At 39.1% G+C, this 19,126-nt stretch overlaps 1 protein-coding gene across 6 annotated transcripts in view; it reads right to left on the bottom strand.

Annotated features, from left to right (window-relative positions):
• The window catches only part of Phf8 (PHD finger protein 8), a 117,878-nt gene that overhangs the window by 35,082 nt on the left and 63,670 nt on the right, over window positions 1-19,126 (bottom strand). For all 6 annotated transcript variants that reach the window (XM_076918619.1, XM_076918618.1, XM_034485171.2 and 3 more), the window contains 4 exons: window positions 18,176-18,354; window positions 17,723-17,808; window positions 17,073-17,206; window positions 16,149-16,459 (listed from right to left, as the gene is read on the bottom strand). In XM_076918619.1, coding sequence (XP_076774734.1) covers window positions 16,149-16,459; window positions 17,073-17,206; window positions 17,723-17,808; window positions 18,176-18,354 — 710 coding nt within the window. The remainder of the gene's footprint in view (window positions 1-16,148; window positions 16,460-17,072; window positions 17,207-17,722; window positions 17,809-18,175; window positions 18,355-19,126) is intronic.

Here is a 19,126-nt window from a genome sequence, read left to right as displayed (position 1 = left end):
TGGATTGGCAGGATTAATATAGTAAAAATGACCATCTTGCCAAAAGCAATCTACAGATTCAATGCAATCCCCATCATAATTCCAAATCAATTCTTCATAGAAATAAAAAGAGAAATTTGCAAATTCATTTGGAATAATAAAAACCCAGGATAACGAGAACTAGTCTCAACAATAAAAGAACTTCTGGGGGAATCACCATCTCTGACCTCAAAGTGTACTACAGAGAAATAGTGATAAAAACTGCATGATATCAGTACAGAGACAGGTATGAAGATCATTGGAATAGAATTGAAGACACAGAAATGAACCCCCACACCGATGGTCACTTGATATTTGACAAAGGATCTAAAACCGTCCAGTGGAAAAAGGACAGCATTTTCAACAAATGGTGCTGGTTCAATTGGAGGTCAGCATATAGAAGAATGCAAATTGATCCTTTCTTAAATCCTTGTACAAAGCTCAAGTTTAAATGGATAAAGAACCTTCACATAAAACCAGATACACTGAAACTTATAGAAGAGAAGGTGAGGAAGACCCTTGAATACCTAGGCACTGAGGAAATTTCCTGAACAGAACACCAATAGCTTATGCTCTAAGATCAAGAATTGACAAATGGGACTTCATAAAATTGCAAAGCTTCTGCAAGGCAAAGGACACTGTCAATAGGACAAAAATACAACCAACAGAATGGGAAAAGATCTTTAACAATCCTACATCCTACAGAGGGCTAACATCCAATATATACAAAGAACTCAAGAAATTAGACTCCAGACAACCAAATAACCCTATTTAAAAATGGGGTACAGGAATAAACAAAGAATTCTCAACTTTGAAACTTGAATGGCTGAGAAGCACCTAAAGAAATGTTCAAAAACCCTAGTCATCAGGGAAATGCAAATCAAAACAACCCTGAGATACCACCTCACACCAGTCAGAATGGCCAAGATAAAAACCTCAGGTGATAGAAGATGCTGGCAAGGATGTGGAGAAAGAGGAACACTCCTCCATTGTTGGTGAGATTGCAAGCTGTACAACCACTGTGGAAATCAGTCTGGTGGTTCCTCAGAATATTGCACATAGCATTACCTTTAGACCCAGCTATACCACTCCTGGGCATATACCCAGAAGATGCTCCAACACATAACAAGGACATATACTCTACTATGTTCATAGCAGCCTTATTTATAATAGCCAGAAGCTGGAAAGAACCCATATGTCCTTCAACAGAGGAATGGATACAGAAAATGTGGTACATTTACACAATGGAATATTACTCAGCTATTAAAAATAATGAATTCGAGAAATTCTTAGGTAAATGGATGGGATTAGAAAATATCATCCTGAGTGAGGTAACCCAATCACAAAAGAACACATATGGTATGCACTTACTGATATTTGAATATTAGCCCCAAAACTCGCAATATCCACAACTCACAGACCCATATTACAGTTGAGAATATCCACAACTCATAGCCCCAAAACTCACAGACCACATGAAGCTCATGAACAAGTGAGCCAAAGTGTGGGTGCTTTGGCCCTTCTTAAACATTCATGGGAACAAATATGGAGACAAAGCGTGGGACAGAAACTGAAGGAGGGGCTGTCTGGAGACTATTTTACCTGGGTATCCATCCTTTGTGCAGTCACCAAAAGTAGACCCTGATGTGGATGTCAGGAAGTGCATGCTGACAGGAGCCTGATATAGCTGTCTCCTTAGAGGTCTGCCAAAGCCTGACATATTCAGAGGCAGATGCTCACAGCTAACCATTGAACTGGTCATGTGGTTCCCAATGGAGGAGTTAGAGAGAAGGAGCTGAAGGAGCTGAAAGGGTTTGTGGCCCCATGGGCAGAGCAACAATACAAACCAATCAGAGCTCCCAGGGTTTAAACCACCAGCCCGGGAGCACATAGGGAGAGACCCATGGCTCCAGCTGCATATGTAGGGGAGGATGACAGCATCAGGCATAGGTGGGTGAGGAAGTCTTTGGTCCAGTGAAGGCTGGACACCCCAGTGTGGGGGAAATCATGGGTGGGGAAGTGAGAGGGTGGTGGGGGCACATTCTCATAGAAGCAGGAGGAGGAGGGATGGGATGGGGGTTCCTGGGTGGAGGGGAAATGTAGAAAGGGGATTATATATGAAATATAAATAAAATATCCAATAAAAAATAAATATTGTCAACCAAGGAATAGAAAAAGACATAATGAATCATATTCTTTTTCATTTACCTAAAATTATAAGTAATACATTTAAATGTATATGCATACATGGATATATAGCTTAAATATAGTTATACATTTTGGGGGATTAATATTCCCCCAAAGAGTGACAGACTATTAAAAAACTCCAGTAATAGGACTGAAAAATCCCTTTCAAGTTGTTTGTCAGGAGTTCAAGAGACTCCTAAAATATTACAGCACATTAGTGTTGTCCTTGGTTGCCTCCCAGAAGTTGAAGTTCCTACTGTGGAAGACATCATACACACTTTATACCCAGGACTCAGAGAATCTGAGCTGGATCTGACCTGAAAGCCTCCTCCTTGAGGAGTAGCTTTCATGGTTCCAGAAGTTGGTATGCAAACTGCCAAGGAAGGGAAGCAACTAACAACCCTACCCAGCTGTGAGTCATAGGAACCAAACAACATGGCAAGATATCTCTAAGGGTACAATAATGCTCTCCTATCTTGGTGGCAAACAATAGGAGGGAAATTATACCTAATATTGGAAACCCAGCCAATTACCCATTGACTAGAGAGGTCATATATCTGCATTCTAAATACTTAATCTTAAACCCTCAAATAAGTGTAGCCTTCAGTCCTCATCAAAAAGAGCATCTCATTGGAACAGATGGAGACCATTATTTAAAAACCACAACTGGTCAAAATGTAGAGAACTGACTGTGGAATGCCAAAACACAATGGATACAACTACAACACAACTCCTGCACCCAAAGCTCAGGAGACAACACAAAAGAGGGAGTAGAAAGATGACAAAAGTCAGGACCAGAAAATCTGGTCATTTCCTAGAAATGACAGGGACCCATAATATCTTAATAACATGGCTGCCTAAATAAGACCTGAACAAGAACAGCACCAATAGACATGCTAACATGGAAGGGGTGAATCTCACTGGTCCCCATCCCTAGATAAAAAACTACCAGCAACTAAAGGACTGCTGAGAGAAGTAGAACCAATCTTCTGGAGAGATAAGCCCCCACCCACTACTGTATTTAATAACACCAAGTAGTCAACTCTGAAATCACATCACTGTCTGGAGACTGTTCCACCTGGGTATTCATCCCATGTGCAGTCACCAAAGGTAGAGGCTGATGTGGATATCAGGAAGTGCATGCTGAGAAGAGCCTCATATAGCTGTCTCCCTAGAAGACTGCCAGAGTCTGACATAATCAGAGGCAGATGCTCACAGCTAACCATTGAACTGATTGTGGGGTTCCAAATGGAGGACTTAGAGAGAAGACTGAAGGAGCTGAAAGGGTTTGTGGCCCCATGAGGAGAGCAACAATACCAACCAACCAGAGCTCCCAGGGTCTAAATCACCAGCCTGAGAGCACATAAGGGAGGGACTCATGACTCCATCTGTACATGTAGGGGAGGATGACAGTGTCAGGCATAGGTGGGTGAGGAAGTCCTTGGTCCAGTGAAGGCTGGATGCTCCAGTGTGGGGAAAATCATTGGTGGGGAGGGTGGGTGGGGGCATATCCTCATAGAAGCAGGAAGGGGGGGTAAGATAGGGAGTTCCTGGGCAGGGGGGAAATGGGGTAAGGGGATAACATCTGAAAATGTAAATAAAATATCTAATAAAAAATAAAAAATAAAGTCTAAGAATTACACTAGAACACACACACAGGTATCACTAAATGGACCAAGCAAGTTGTATTTATATATTCATGCAATAAAAGAAAAAGAGGCCATGAATTTGAGAGGAAGTAGGGAGAAGCATGGAAGGGGTTAGGAAAAAACTGAAGGGGAAAAGTTATATTTATATCTTAATTAAAAAATATTTTTAAAAGAACTCTTAAAATTAGGCCAGCAAAATTGCTCAGTAAACAAGGATGTTGCCACCATGCTGATAATCCAAGTTTCCAAGTTCTAGGATTACTGACAGTGCAAGAAATAGTTTTCCCCAGGGAAGAGTCTACAAACTGCCTATCTAATACCAAATGACCCTGAAAACATACACACAAGTAACATTACACAGACTGAGCAGGTTATATTTAGGAACATACAAACACACACACACACACACACACACACACACACACACACACACACATGCATGCACATGATAATTAATGAAAAAAGAGGGCATGCCTTAGAGGAAGGAAAGAAAGAGAAGAACTTTTATGGTATATTATTATCTCATAAATTAAAAAAACCTATGTAAAATTGGTAAATGCCTAGAAAATATAAATTGTCTAAACTAACATAAAAAGAAGTTGAAAATTTTAATAGATAGATTAAAAATAGAGAGACTAAATCAATAATAAAAAAGCTTCTAACAAAGAAGGGCCCAGGCTAGGCACAGTGGCAGCCAACTGTAATACCAGCACCGCCCACATAGGGAGAAACTGTCAATGAATTAACCAACCTGTCCCCAATCTGGTGAGTTCAGTTAAATACTTTAAATAAATTAATAGCAATTATTCTCAAACTGTTCCAAAACACAGAAAAAAAGATATTCATTTTTATAAAGTGTGCATTACCCTCATCCAAAAGCTAGAAAAAGAAAATGACACTAAAATAAAACCATAAACACAAATCTCTTATTGACTGTTGATATAAAGCATCCTTAAGAAAATATTTAGAAGACTATTAATGGGTTGTATCCCATCACCAAATGAGATCTTGGAAATGCAAGAGCAGTTCAACATGAGAAAACTACATCAGTACAAAGTAAACAAGGGTGCTGGAGAGATAGCTCAGACGTTGAGAGCACTGGCTGTTCTTTCAGAAGACCCTGGTTCAATTCCCAGCACCCACATGGCGGTTCACATTTGTCTATAAAGCAAAACACCAATGCACATAAACAAACAAACAAGCAACCAATGACAAAAAGAATGGATGAACATTAGTCTATGCTGAAAACCAAATTCATAAAATGCAATATTATATTAAGACTAAAAAATATTCTTATATGTCTGGCAAGATTGCTCAGTGGGTGAATGAACTTGCTGGCAAGATAACCTGAGTTCAATGCCTTGGAAGGAGAGAACCAATTCTTGCAAATTTTCCTCTGACCTCTATGTATACATAATGTCATGTATGTAAGTAACTGTGCATATAGAATGTATGAATAAATAATAAAGGTCTAGAGTCATACAAACATTCTTAGAAAAAAATATAAAGGCACGATATAGGGCATTTAATTAATATCACAGTAAACAGTGAAAACAGACATTTCCTCTATGATCAAACATAAGACAGGAGCTGATTCAGTCAGTTGCTGGGTGGACTCAGAGGACGGTTATGCTAGGCTCCTGTCTGTAAGCATAACAGAGTATCATTAATAGTGTCAGGGATTGGTGTTTTCCCATGGGATGTGGCTCAAGTTGAGCCAGTCATTGGTTGGCCAGTCCCTTTGTCTTTGTCTCTGGGGTTCACTCCCCAGAGTCTGCATTTTTTCTATTATTTTATTCTATTTTTATTGGATATTTTATTTATATTTCAGATATGATACCCTTTCCCCATTCCCCCACACCCAGGAACCCCTTATCCCATGCCCCTCCTCCTGCTTCTATGAGGATGTGCCCCCCACCTACCCCCCCACTCCCAATTCCACAACCTCGAATTCTCCCACACTGGGCGTCCAGCCTTCATGGGACCAAGGACCTCCTCTCCCACCTATGCCCAACAAGGCCATCCTCCCCTACATATACAGCTGGAGCCATGGGTTCCTCCATGTGTGTTCCCAGGCTGGTGGTTTAGACCCTGGGAGCTCTGGTTGGTTGGTATTGTTGCTCTCCCCATGGGGCCGCAAACCCTTTTAGCTCTTTCAGCTCCTTCTCTCTAACTCCTCCATTGGGCACCCTGTGTTCAGTTCAATGGTTAGTGGTGAGCATACGCCTCTGTATATGTCAGGCTCTGGCAGACCTCTAAGGAGACAGCTATATCAGACTCCTGTCAGCATGCACTTCCTGGCATCCACATCAAGTGTCTGTCTTTGGTGACTGCACAAAGAATGAATACCCAGGTGGAGACAGGATAAATTTTGTGTTGAAAATTTTGTGGGTGGGCTGGTATCTCTATAGCTCCACTGGGGGGTCCTGCCTAGCTACAGGAGGTGGCCACTTCAGGCTCCATATCCCTCACAATTAGGAGTCTCAGCTAGAGTCACCCTCATAGACTCCCTGGAGCCTCCTCCATCCCAGGTCTCTGGTAAGTCCTAGGGATGCCCACCCCATCCCCACTCTTGCTGATTTCTGTCCATTCCCACCTCCCCACATGCTTTCTCTACACCTTATCCCTGCCCCCTTTCCCCTCCCCCATCCCCTCTCCTACCTAGTTCTGAAACAGATGTTGTAGAGACCCACAGCCAAACATTAGCAGGAGCTCTGGAAGTCTTGTGGAAATGTTGGGAGACGGACTATGAAACCTGGAGAGGATAGGGATTCTATAAGAAGACCAAAGAGTAAACTAACCTGGATCCTTGGGGGCTCCTAGAGGATGAACCACCAACCAAAGAGCATACAAGGCCTAGGCCCCCTCACACATATGTAGCAGATGTGCAGCTTGGTCTTCATGCTGGTTCCCAACAACTAAAGCAGCAGCTTACCCTGACTCTGTTGCCTGCCTGTGGATCCTATTCCCCTAACTTGGATGTATTGTCTGGCCTCAGTGGGAGGGGATGAACCTAGTCCTGCAGTGACTTGAGGTATCAGGGTGGGTTGATACCAGGGGGACCCCCCCCCTTTCTCAGAAGAGAATGGTAGGGGCGGGAGGAAGGGTTGTATGAGAGGAGGACTGGGAGGAGAGACAGGACTGTGATCTGGTTGTAAAGTGAATAAATAAACTGAAAAAGACAGGGCCTGAAGATGTAGTTTAGCTGGTAGATTGTTTGCCTAATATTTGGTTCAATTCCCAATCCCACATACACAGAGGGAGGTTGGGGAGGGAGAGAGGAGAAAGGGAAAATGGAAAGGGGGAAGGAGGAAAGGAAAGCAGGGGGAGGGGTAGAGTCAGCACAAGAATGCCAATTTTACCACTACTACTAAACACTGTACTAGAAGTTCTACACAGAAAAATTGGGATAGGTGAGGAGGTTGTAGAGTAATAGCAGTAGACATAGTGATCATAGAGGCAGGGTCAAATCAGCTGTATGGCTGTAGAGAATCTAGGAAGAATTAACTGCAGATAAAGATGCTACTCTAGACCACATGAGAATAATCATGGTGATAAAGTTTCTTAAACTGATTCATAGAAATTTTCATATACTGCTGTGATTTGAATGAAAAATAATCCCTACAGGCTCACATGTTTGACTGGCACTATCTGATGGTACTGTTTTAGAAGGCTGTAGAATCCTTAGGAAATAGATTGTTGCTGGAAGAAGTGGGTCAGTGGAGGAAGGCCTTGAACTTGTATTGCTTGGCCCTGATTGCTGTCTATTATTTGCTCCCTGACTGAGGATGCAATATGTATGATAAGCTCATGTTCCCGCTGTCCTCCCATCTTTACTATGATGCACTGTACTTTTTCAAATCATTAAGCCAAAATAAACCCTTCCTTCCTTAAGTTGCTGCTCACAAAAAAGTAATACAGAAAATTGGTGCTGAGAAGAGGGACTGTTTACTATGATAAATCTGCTAATGGATTAATAGAACTTTTTAATATTTTTACTTAATTTACTTTGTGTATAGGTGTTTTGCCTGCATGTATGTTCATACAATGTGTTCAAGGTGTCCACAGACCAGAAGATGGTGTCAAACCCCCTACAATTGGAGTTACACTTGCTTGTGAGCTACCATGTGGCTGCTATACTCCTTGCCTGAAAGCTTTCCTTAGCAAATACATCTTATAGTTCTGGCTTCTCCAGTACCCTAGGGACTCTCCAGTACCCTAAGGTCTCTATTGTAACTTGGATTTCTTCACCTTAATAGCTTCACACAGTGGCCTATTGTGTCTCCTTGCAGGAACTCCACCCCTGCCACATATTGCCTGGATTCAGCCACATGTGGAACCATGGTACAAAACTTGATCATTTCCTCAATCTTGAGTTTTTCATGCCCCCCCCCAACCCAGTATCATGTGGGTGATACTGCCATGTTCAGCTGCCAGCTCAAGATATATATTTGCTCTTAGATCAAAGATATAGTGTCCTCTGTATGCTTTGGTAACTGAATCTTAGAAACATTTTTTATGAAGCTGTTTTTAAACAGGAACTTCATTCAGTGATACTGTCAACTCTATCCCTGTCTTAAAATGAATTTGTATGTTCACTAGTTGCAGCCTTGGTAGATGAGTTCATCCTTAGGATATCTTCCTATCTATCATTCCAGTACTCTTTCATTAGTGTTAGTCTCTCTAACAAAACTACATCTACTTTCGTTTCTCCTGTGGCTACGTTTTAAAACTCAGTCAGGCTATTTTTTTCATCACATTGCACACTTTTCATATCTTTATGCACTACCTGGTTGAGAAAAGCAAGGAGTAACCAAGACACATCCTAACCTGAATGCTATCCTGTCTTGAGATTTCTTCCACCAAAAAAAAAAAAAAAAAAAGTATTCACCTTTTCTTAGGATGCTGCCAGAATATAGCCAGATCAATTGATAGAATATGAATGCCCCCTAGGTTAGGTCCTGATAGAGACTTTGCTCCCTTCTGAAGCCTCAACTGGCACTCCATTGCCCACATTTCTTTTGGCATTCTAGTTTTTCTCTGAATCCCATTAAAATGTCTCATTTTGCTTTTCTTACAGTATTTAAAGGCTTTTTTATTCTGTATCTCCAAAAATCTTTTACATTCCACCTGCAAACCAGTTCTAAAGGCCTATGAACCACAGGGCTGGCTCTGTTAAGAGTGTTAGCTGAATGTTCAAGTGGCAATGACTTTCCTTACAGTACTATTGTTACTACAAGCTCTGCTGGCAGTGGCCAGAAAATGATGATCCACAAGATGCAATAGTACCAAATGAAAAAAACTGAAATTCTTTGACTTTAGGTATATACCTATGGCAGATCCCAAATTTCTATGCCACAATACACACACAGACACACACACACACACACACACACACACACACACACAGAGAGAGAGAGAGAGAGAGAGAGAGAGAGAGAGAGAGAGAGAGAGAGAGAGAACCTTTGAACCTTTGTGCTAAGGTGTGATAGGAACGAAGTAATAAAAGCCTGTTTTAAAATTCATAGCATAAACACTGTTGTGGATGGCTGGAAGTGCATAATGTGAGGAACATGATATAGCTGTCTCCTTAGAGGTCTGCCAAAGACTAACATACTCAGAGGACAATGTTCACAATTAACCACTGATATAATCAGGGGTTTCCCAATGGAGAACTTAGAGAGAGGACTGAAGGAGCAGAAAGGGTTAGTGACCCCAGGTGGAAAGCAACAATACCAAACAACCAGAGCCCCCCAGGGTCAAAACCACCAGCCTGGGAACACATAGGGAGGGACCCAAGACTCCAGAGGTATATGTAGGGGAGGATGGCCTTGTCGGACATAGGTGGGAGAGGAGTTTCTTGGTCCCATAAAAAAAATGAACACACAGTGGGGGGGGATGTGAGAGCGGGGAGGGGATAGTGGGGGGGGGTAGGTGTGGTCACTGCCTCATAGAAGCATGAGGAGGGGGATGGGATAGGAGGTTTCTGGGTGGTGGGAGGAAGTAGGGTAAGGGGATAAAATCTGAAACGTAAATACTACAACCAATTTTAACAAGCAGAAAAAAAAAGTCGTCAGAACCAACATCTTTAAAAAAAATGTCAACCCCCTGGGGGTGGGAAATTTTTTTTTCTTGATACTAAAACTTGTTCTGAGAATTGTATATTGCAGAATACACAGCCTTGGTGTATCTACTCATCAAGCATACTGAGCAGACCTGCCCAAACCTCCGATGTCCTGGAATTCCATCTGGATTCAGTGAAGACACAGCATCAGAGGCTTATCAACTTACTCTTCCCCCCACCCCTCTTCTAAAATCTCAACGCCCTTAATCAGCTTGAAGAAGTTAAAGAAGAGTCAGCGCCCCTATTCCCTGGGCTTGGGGACTAATGTGGTTAATAATGGTCTGTCTTTCTAGGGAAAAGTAGTGGTTTTGTTGGAACAGGGGGGATTAGCTAGGACTTATTGCATAACCATAACCTATTGGTAGAAATCTGTATAATTATTATCAAGATGAAGTTATAATTTCTTAAATGGTACAAAATTTACTTTGATTTCAAATTTAAGGTTTTCATTGGTATGAGCCTCTTATTAATATAAAAATGAGATGAATATTGATACTCTCATGGGCATTGTGCCTGTATAACACATTTAGGAATACAAGGCCTAGACCCAGCCCTTTTTTTTTAACTTTTTAAACTGATTTGGGACGGTTAACCTATGAATTAAGGGACTATAGCAAATTCATGGTTTTGAGTTTATTGTTAGGGTGTTTTCCATATTTTATTTAGAAATAGCTGAGAGGAGTGAACAGACAACAGTCCAGGTTACCTTACATGGATAGTTGGTTTTCAAAACATCAGAAGTCCATAGAACTGATGATACAAATATTTATATATTAATGTTCATGTTGATTAGAGACCTGTCTGCTCCTGACAGCTTCCTGTTGTGGATTCTAAGAAGAATTTGAGCATCCTTGGAGATACTCCAGTTGTGCGGTGACAGTCACTAGGCAAGAATTGCCTCTCTCCATCTACAGACAAATTACTGTCCAGAAAAGGACACACTTGCAGAATAGTCAACTGATTATATCTGCCTAGACAGAGTAATCAGCCCTTAATAATCCTGCATCACTAAGGTCTGTCAGAGGACTCTGGGCCAGAAGACTGAAGATTTGATGCTCGAACGTTTGGTAGTATAGGGGCTTTTCAGGTGTTCAGCGGTCTCTATAAATTGGCTAAGTTTTAGAAGCTATGCTTAGTGCTTCCCATAACTTCAGTTAACTCAGATATTCTTGATTTCTGATGGGGATTTAAGACCTATAGTCTCATAACCAATCCTGGCTATTTACTTTGAGAGAAAAGATCTGAGTAGATAGTTTTCAGCTGACATTCATTCTAAAGCCAAAAAGCCAGGATCAAAAGTAAGTGTTTTAGTTAGAAGAGATGACAGAGGTTCTGGTTAGTCAACAGAATGATGGACTGGGTATTAGGACTATCTTGTACCTCACTGGTACAATTAGGAATATGTATGCTCTAATTGTATTTTGAGAGAAAAGTTCTACTTTAAAAGGAAGAGTGATATGTAGGAGGAGCTAAGTGGGAAGGAGTACTGAGAGGAAGAGATGGAGCAAGGAGAGAAGATGAAGAAGAGGAGAAGCTAGGTGATGAGAGAGAGAAAGAGAGAGGGGGCATGGAGGCAGATGTTCACATGTCTCCACCAGTCAAAAAGTTTTTATATCTAGGTTGGGTATTGGGTTACGTTTCTGATTGAGCATTACCAAACTTATAAATCCTTTGATTAACATTTTTAAAAAAATCGTATAAAAGCAAAAAGGAAAGGGGGGGCATGGGACTGGGGTGTTCTAGGGAGGGGAAATGTGGAAAGGGAATGGCATCTTAAATGTAAATAAAATATAAAAAAAAATTCATAGCATATGGAGACCAAAACAGAAGTGCTTCTGAGTAACAGGCACAGAGAGTTGCTAACTGTCAAACTTGCTTCATTTTACAGAGTACTAACATTTATTACTTTTTAGAATTAGAATTCTGTATAAATTTCTCTTAAACTAACATTTTTACCTAATATATAAGAACTATCAGAAATTGACAAATTCCTGTTTATAAACAAAATTAAATATCTGTGTAAAACTTAAAAGGGAAAAACCAAATTGGAAAGGTAAAAATAAAATCATCCCTATGTATGCAAAATTCTAAAGAACCTACCATAATTGGGTTGGGGGTTGGGGGGTAGAGGGGGTATTATAGCTAGTAATAAGAATTCTACAAAGTTGGAAAAAGGTATGATCAACATACAAGAATTAGTCCTGTTTCTATACATTAGCAGTAACTTATATATAAAGGAAATTAACAAAATTGTATTTCTAGTAATATCAAAAAATGAGAAGGAATAAATCTAACAAAGGAAGTATAAAAGGTAAAATAAAAACTACAAAGGCATAAATAAATGTAAAGACATCCAACCTTAGTATTAAGACATCTAAGGTTTCATGTCTAACACTGTTAAGACAACAATAGTCCCCAAAGTGATCTACATATTTAATACAATCCCTTTCAAGCCAAGTCCACGGAAATGGAAACACTGGTTCTAAAATTTGAACAGAATGCAATGGATCCTTAATACTCAAAACAATTGGAAACAGAATTCAAGAATGTATCAAGAATATTATCCTCTGTAATCAAAACTGGTTTTACTCCAGAGATATAGAGATGGTTCAACATATAAAATTCAATAAACATAATCCACAACATAAATAGACTGAAGAACATAAACCACTGAATCATCTCATTAAGTACAGAAAAGTCCTGTGACAAAGTTTAACATCCCTCAATGATAAAAGTCCTGAAGAATCTAAGGATACAGAGGATTTATCTCAACAATAATAAAAGCAGTGTGCAAGAAGTCCACAGCCAACATCAACCTAAATGGTGAGAAAGTCAAAGCATTTTCACTAAAATCAGGAATAAGACAAGGTTGTCCACTCTCCTAACTCCTGTTCAACAGATTACTTTAAGTCTTAGCTAGAACAATAAGACCAGTGAAGGAGATAAAGGGAATACAAATAAGAAAAGGAAAAGCCAAGGTATCTTTATTTTTAGATGATAAGTTTCTGTATGTAAAAGTCCTTAAAGATGTCACCAGAAACTTACACCTGATAAATACATTCAGCAAAATAACAAGATACAAAATTAACATACAAAAACTAGTAGTCTTCCTATATATAAATGACAAGTATACTGAGAAAGAATTCAGAGAAACAATACCTTTCACAACTGCCTCAAAAATATCTTGGAATATTCAAAAGAAGTGAAGTTTTGTACAATCAAAACTTTAAGACACTGAAAAGAAAAACTGAAAGAGGACAATAGAAGATGAAAAACCTTCCCATGTTCATGGATTGGCAGAATATTGTGAAAACAGCCATCTTGCCAAAAAGCAAGCTGCTACAGATTTAATACATTCCCCATCAAAATTCCAATACAATTCTTCAAAGAAATTGAAAAACAGTCTTAAATTTCATAAAGGAAACACAGAAGTCCCAGGAGAGCCAAAAAGTACTGAATAACAACAAAAGTTTTAGAGCTATCACTATATCAGATTTCATATCCTATTATAGACTCATTGATCAACAGATGAAATTTCAGATTCACAAATAAACACAACTGAGTTTTGATAAAGAATCCACTAATACTAATTAGAGAAGAGACAACTGATCAAACTAGATAGCTAGCTGTAGAAGAATGAGACTTGAGCATCATCTTTCATGTTGCACAAAAGGCAACTCCAAATGAATTTAGGAACTTAATATAAATCCTATTACCCTGACCCTGAAAGAGTAGACATGAGGGAGTATGTCTGAATTCACTGGTATAGGAAAGGACTTTCTGAACAAGACCATGATAGTACAGGCATTAAGACCAACAATTAATAAATGGGACTTCATGAAACTAAACAGTGTTTGTACAGCAAAGGATACGATGAATTGATTAATGAGGCAACCTACAGAATGGGAAGAAATATTATCAGATTTCTATAGAAGTTTGGATGAGAATGTTCTGTATATACACGTTTGAATATTTGGTCCCCAATTGGTGTAACTGTTGGGATGGAATAGGTGTTACCTTGTTAGGAGAGATGTGTCACTGGGGATGGGCTTTGAGGTTTCAACAGATTTGTGCCATGCCCAGTGCACACTCTCTGTCTTCTGCTTGCAGTTTAGATGTGGGCTGTGTATCAGGAGGATCACAAATTTGAGGCTACTTTTGGTTATTTAATAAAACCTGCCTCAAAAAGAGCAATATTGCAATATTGCAATCTTCCTGTAAGGAGGTCACTATGATGTTATGATGCACAAAAAAGAGCAAACCAGAAAAATGAGGCAACGAGATAGGAGTCTGGAACTACAGTAGCAACAACTAGAAAAATACTCTATCCACTTCTTGCATCTACTCTTCTCCCCAGTAGATCTCAACTATATGAGACCTGTACAGAAATGAGAAGAAATACACAATGTTCCCCTCTAACAAAAAAAGGAAAGAAAAATTAGCATATCCAGAATATAAAAAAATAACCTAACAAACACAGAATAAAAAGTCCTAAAAGTAAGCCAGGTAGTGGTAGCATATGCCTTTAATCCCAGCACTAAGGAGGCAGAGGCAGGTGGATCTCTGAGTTCAAGGCCAGACTGGTCTACATGAGTTCCAGGACAGCAAGGGAGTACAGAGAGAAACCTTGTCTTGAAACAAAAAGAAAAGGAGGAAAAGGAGGAGGAGATGGTGATGATCAAGGAAACAATTATAATACAATGTGAAAAGAACTACAAATCCATAAGAAAATATTTTGAAAAGAAATTGAAAGAATGAACAGATAGCTCAAAGAAAATGAACAAAGGGTTAACAAATATATAAAACAAAGAAGCAAGCACCACCTTTAGTTATAGAACTTAAATGGTTCATAATATCCATTGACTATAAGAATATAAGGGAAAACGAATTTCTCACACACTATTCATAAACTGATCCTTTTGAAACATAGTTGGACACTATCAATATGTATCTTGTATATAATCTTCAACTCAACAAGTTTTCCTATTCTAGAGAGACATTTCCTGGCAAAATAGACATAAAAGATTATTGCAAGGATTTTCGATGAAATAAAAAAAAACCTTAAGAACAACCAAAATGTCAAACAGACAAAGGAATAAACATTGTGATTCTACAGAATAGTTTGCAGCAAGCAAACTACAAGCAAATATAAATATATGTATGTATGTATGTGTGTATATGTGTGTGTATATATATATATATATATATATATATATTTGCATATTTGCATGAACACAACGAAAAGACAATATGCTCAGAAACTATCAGGTCTAAGGAATTTTGGCTTTCTTCAGTTTTTTAGTCTCAGTCAATGAAAACTACATTTATATAATGTTGAAAAAAGCAAAAAAAACAATCAACATCAACATTATTGTTACCTACATTATATAAAACCAGGGTTTTAATCATTATATTATTCCAAAATCACCATATTTTAGGATTTGTTTCTTACATATGTAAAGTTCAATGAGGGTCATTTCAGTTTTCCGTCAATACTTTAAGGGAATTGATTCCAGAATGTCCTCCTCCATCAACAAAAACCCATGTGTACTTAAGTTCCTTATATAAAATATTATTGTATTTATATATACTCCATGCCCTTAATCATTTACTTTGAATGTAAATAGTTGTACTATACAAGTTAGAGGAAAATGGAAAGAAGAGTCTGTACATGTTCAATACAGATGTAATTTTTTCCTCATATTTTTGATCTATGGATGAAACAATAGATATGGAATGCTCAGCTATGGAGAGATGATGGTATATACCTTTGCAAGACATGAATTGATTAACATAGAACATTAAAATTACAGATGATAACAGTCAAATAAGCAAGAGAGGAAATGAGTTTGCTGAAGTGAAACATAAATAGTACCAAAACCAGATAACAGCTAATTATAAGAGAACTATACTACAATGGAAGACTTGCCATGAGTAAGGAACTAAGGGCCTAATGCTGGGTATAAGCATAAATCTCTAATTCTTACAACTTATGGGCATACAGATAACTGCCATTTTATAGAGCAAAAACACATGGCTCAGAAAAAAATAAGTATCTAGCTTAAGGTTAAGACCTGTGTTTATTGCAGGCTGTTTTCTCTTAGATTTAGGATTGAAATTGAGCTAAAGGGAACTCTTTTGATCTAGCCCATATTCTAAAATGTTCTTACTATACTCAGCATCCTTGAAGCATGCTCCCAAGCTGTCTTGCTCATCAAGACTGGCATTCTCCTCCTCTTCACTCTCATTTTTCCAGTATGCTGGTCTCTTAATGGGCCGCTTTCCTGGGGTGCGCTGGGAAGCAGGACTACTAGACACAGTGCCCAGCCCACTGCTGGAGCTCCCACTGCTTCGGTCTTGCCCTCCAGTCCACCAAGCCTGCAGACTGGAGGTAGCTGGTGAGGATGATGAGGACTGCAGGTTGGCCATACACAACATGCCCTGGATGGCCTCTTGAGTGCTGGGGGAGGCTGGGGCCTCACTGTAAAGGACAAAGAAAAAACACTGGGGAAATTATTGTAGCAAGAAGAAACCAACTGTTAAAACACTCAGGAAGAATATAGCTATGGCAATCAAGGTGATACAAAGGAGAGAACCATCCATGGTTAAGAATAAAGATAATACTAAAATCTGTTTTCATGAAAAGCTAGTTTTCCCTCAAGTCTCTCTAAAGACAAGCAATGAAGAGAGGCAGAATCCTCTATGCTGCATTATTTCTTTTTTATTAACAATTCTCTTTCTATGACTCTCCCTGGCCCATTTCCAAAGTATTTAACATTGATTCTTCCTCAAGTCTACATATCCTGTCACTGCCAGCTCTAAGATTCTAAGGACAGTTTTCCTATTCACATTATTCTTTCAGCATAAATATTCTTGTTGTCTGTTTACTTGGTTAAGTAATGGGCATGGTGGTACAAGCCTGTAATATCAGCACTCACTGGAGGCAAGGTACTAGGAGTTCCAGACCAGCCTGGGCTAAATAAAGAGACCCTGTCTCAAAAACCAAAACAAATAAAAATGCTCAACAAATAATTAGCTAGCCTAGCCCTTTGGGTGGTACTCTTTTGATAGCCTGGAAAATGAAGATTACTCACGTGAGGGCAGCATAGTCAGGTCCCCCCACCTGCCTGCTGGCCTTAAGTAGATCAAGAATTCCACCAGCTCCACTCCCATTCCCAAGCTTGCTTTCAACCCCTTCCACCATGTCCTCATCTGTTGTATAGTCCTCCTGTTAAGAAAAGAAAATACTGCCTCAATTGTACAGGGCAGGCCTGGTAAGTTTCCAATACAGGGTTGACATTGTGAGTCCTAACATCCTAAATGTAGACCATCTATTATGCAGTACATGTATGATTCCATTTTAATCTTTATAGCAACTTTGTAAAGCACTATGATTCCTATTTGACAGATAAGCAATCTAGGGAACAATGAAGTAAAAACATGTATGAAGGGACACATTATAAACTTCAAATCAGATACTCTCTTTGCTAAGTGATGCTGCCTTTTATTTTAATACTTAAAAATATTTAACTAAATTATAATTTTCCATTTATATGCTGGTCACAACTTAGTGTGCAATTTGATTTTTTGTAGGACAGAAATTGAATCCAGGTCTTTATACAGGCTAAGCAAATGCTCTACAGTGAAGAATATCCACAGTCTAGCATTCAGCATTTATCTCATATTTCAGAGATTAAATACACAATATGTTTTTCCCTTTTCCAGATCCAGGACATATTCCTACCTCAATGTCAAACTCAACTTCTCCAGGTTCACGAATTCGGTTGGGGTCAGAGCAAGGTTTTGCACGGGGCAACTTCCGAGGAAATTCTAAAATACAATGCAATATATTAGTATAAAGCTAGGGTTATGCACACCATTAATCCCAGCATTTGGGAGGCAGAAGAAGTTGCATATCCGAGTTTGAGGCCAGCCTGGTCTACAAAGTGAGTTCCAGGACAGCCAGGGCTACAGAGAAACCCTGTCTTATAAACAAAACCAAACAAAAAAAATTGCATTTTTCTCTGAAGTAATGGCCACCAACAAATAATTCAAAGAGGTGAGGAGCTGACTGAGAAAAACCAAAAACCTCTCATATTGTAGGTATATAGAGCTTGGTACATCCAAAAGCCATTAAGTTCAAACCTAAAACAAGTATGAAATGGCAGGACAGGTAAAAAATAAAACAGAAACATACTTGATCTTATTAACAGATTCGCCTTTTCCTTTCCCAATCTCTCATCAATCTGCAGCTCATCATCTGAATCCAAGTCAAATTCATCTCCCATGACCTGTTCTGCTACCAGTCTTGCACTGTCTACCTTCTTTGCAATTTTGGCTCTCCGAGACTTGGATATGCTCTTCACTCTCTTTGTACTAGAAAAATGAGAATAAGACCATACAATGAGTCATAGCAGGGCTAATGAATCAATGGTAGAATGCATGCTTAACATATGCAAATCTCTAGCCTCAATTCCTACTCATTAGTTTTCCCCAAAATTATTTCTCCTCTACATTCTTATGCAATGTAATCCTCATCAAAATGCAGTTTATTTTTGTAAAAATTGGCATGTACATGAATACCATATTTACATCATTTCCACTAAGCCCCTCCTTCATGTCCCCCTTCCAACTCAAATCCATAACCTTTTCTTATTGCTTATGTTACAATAACTTTCTCTCTCTCTCTCTCTCTCTCTCTCTCTCTCTCTCTCTCTCTCTCTCTCTCTCTCACACACACACACACACACACACACACACACACACACACACACACGTAAATACAGTCTACTGATTCATAGTGCTGTTTGTATGTTTAGGTGTTTAGGGCTGGTCTCATGGGATTGAATAACCTATCTGGGGCCTCATTCCTGAAGAAGAATGATTCTCACTTTCCTGTAGCTCTTCATATAGGCTTGAGATCTTGTGTGACTGCCCCCATTCATGGTGGGATGACAACTGCTGGGGTCATCACACAAGTCTTGTTTAGGTGATCATATTAAAATTAAATTCTCAAAAATTACTACAAAAATAAATGATCAATTGTTTTCAGAACCAACAAATGCATTGTGTTTGTGTATGGTACTGTCAAAAAACAAAACTTGACATGTAAAGGAAGGGCCCAAAATAGGTAATACTTCTTTTAAAA

The sequence above is a fragment of the Arvicanthis niloticus genome, chromosome X (genome assembly GCF_011762505.2).
Source record: "Arvicanthis niloticus isolate mArvNil1 chromosome X, mArvNil1.pat.X, whole genome shotgun sequence".
NCBI classification, from domain to species: domain Eukaryota; kingdom Metazoa; phylum Chordata; class Mammalia; order Rodentia; family Muridae; genus Arvicanthis; species Arvicanthis niloticus.
Note: the sequence above shows the minus strand (reverse complement) of the source record. Positions and strands in the feature narration are given on the sequence as shown.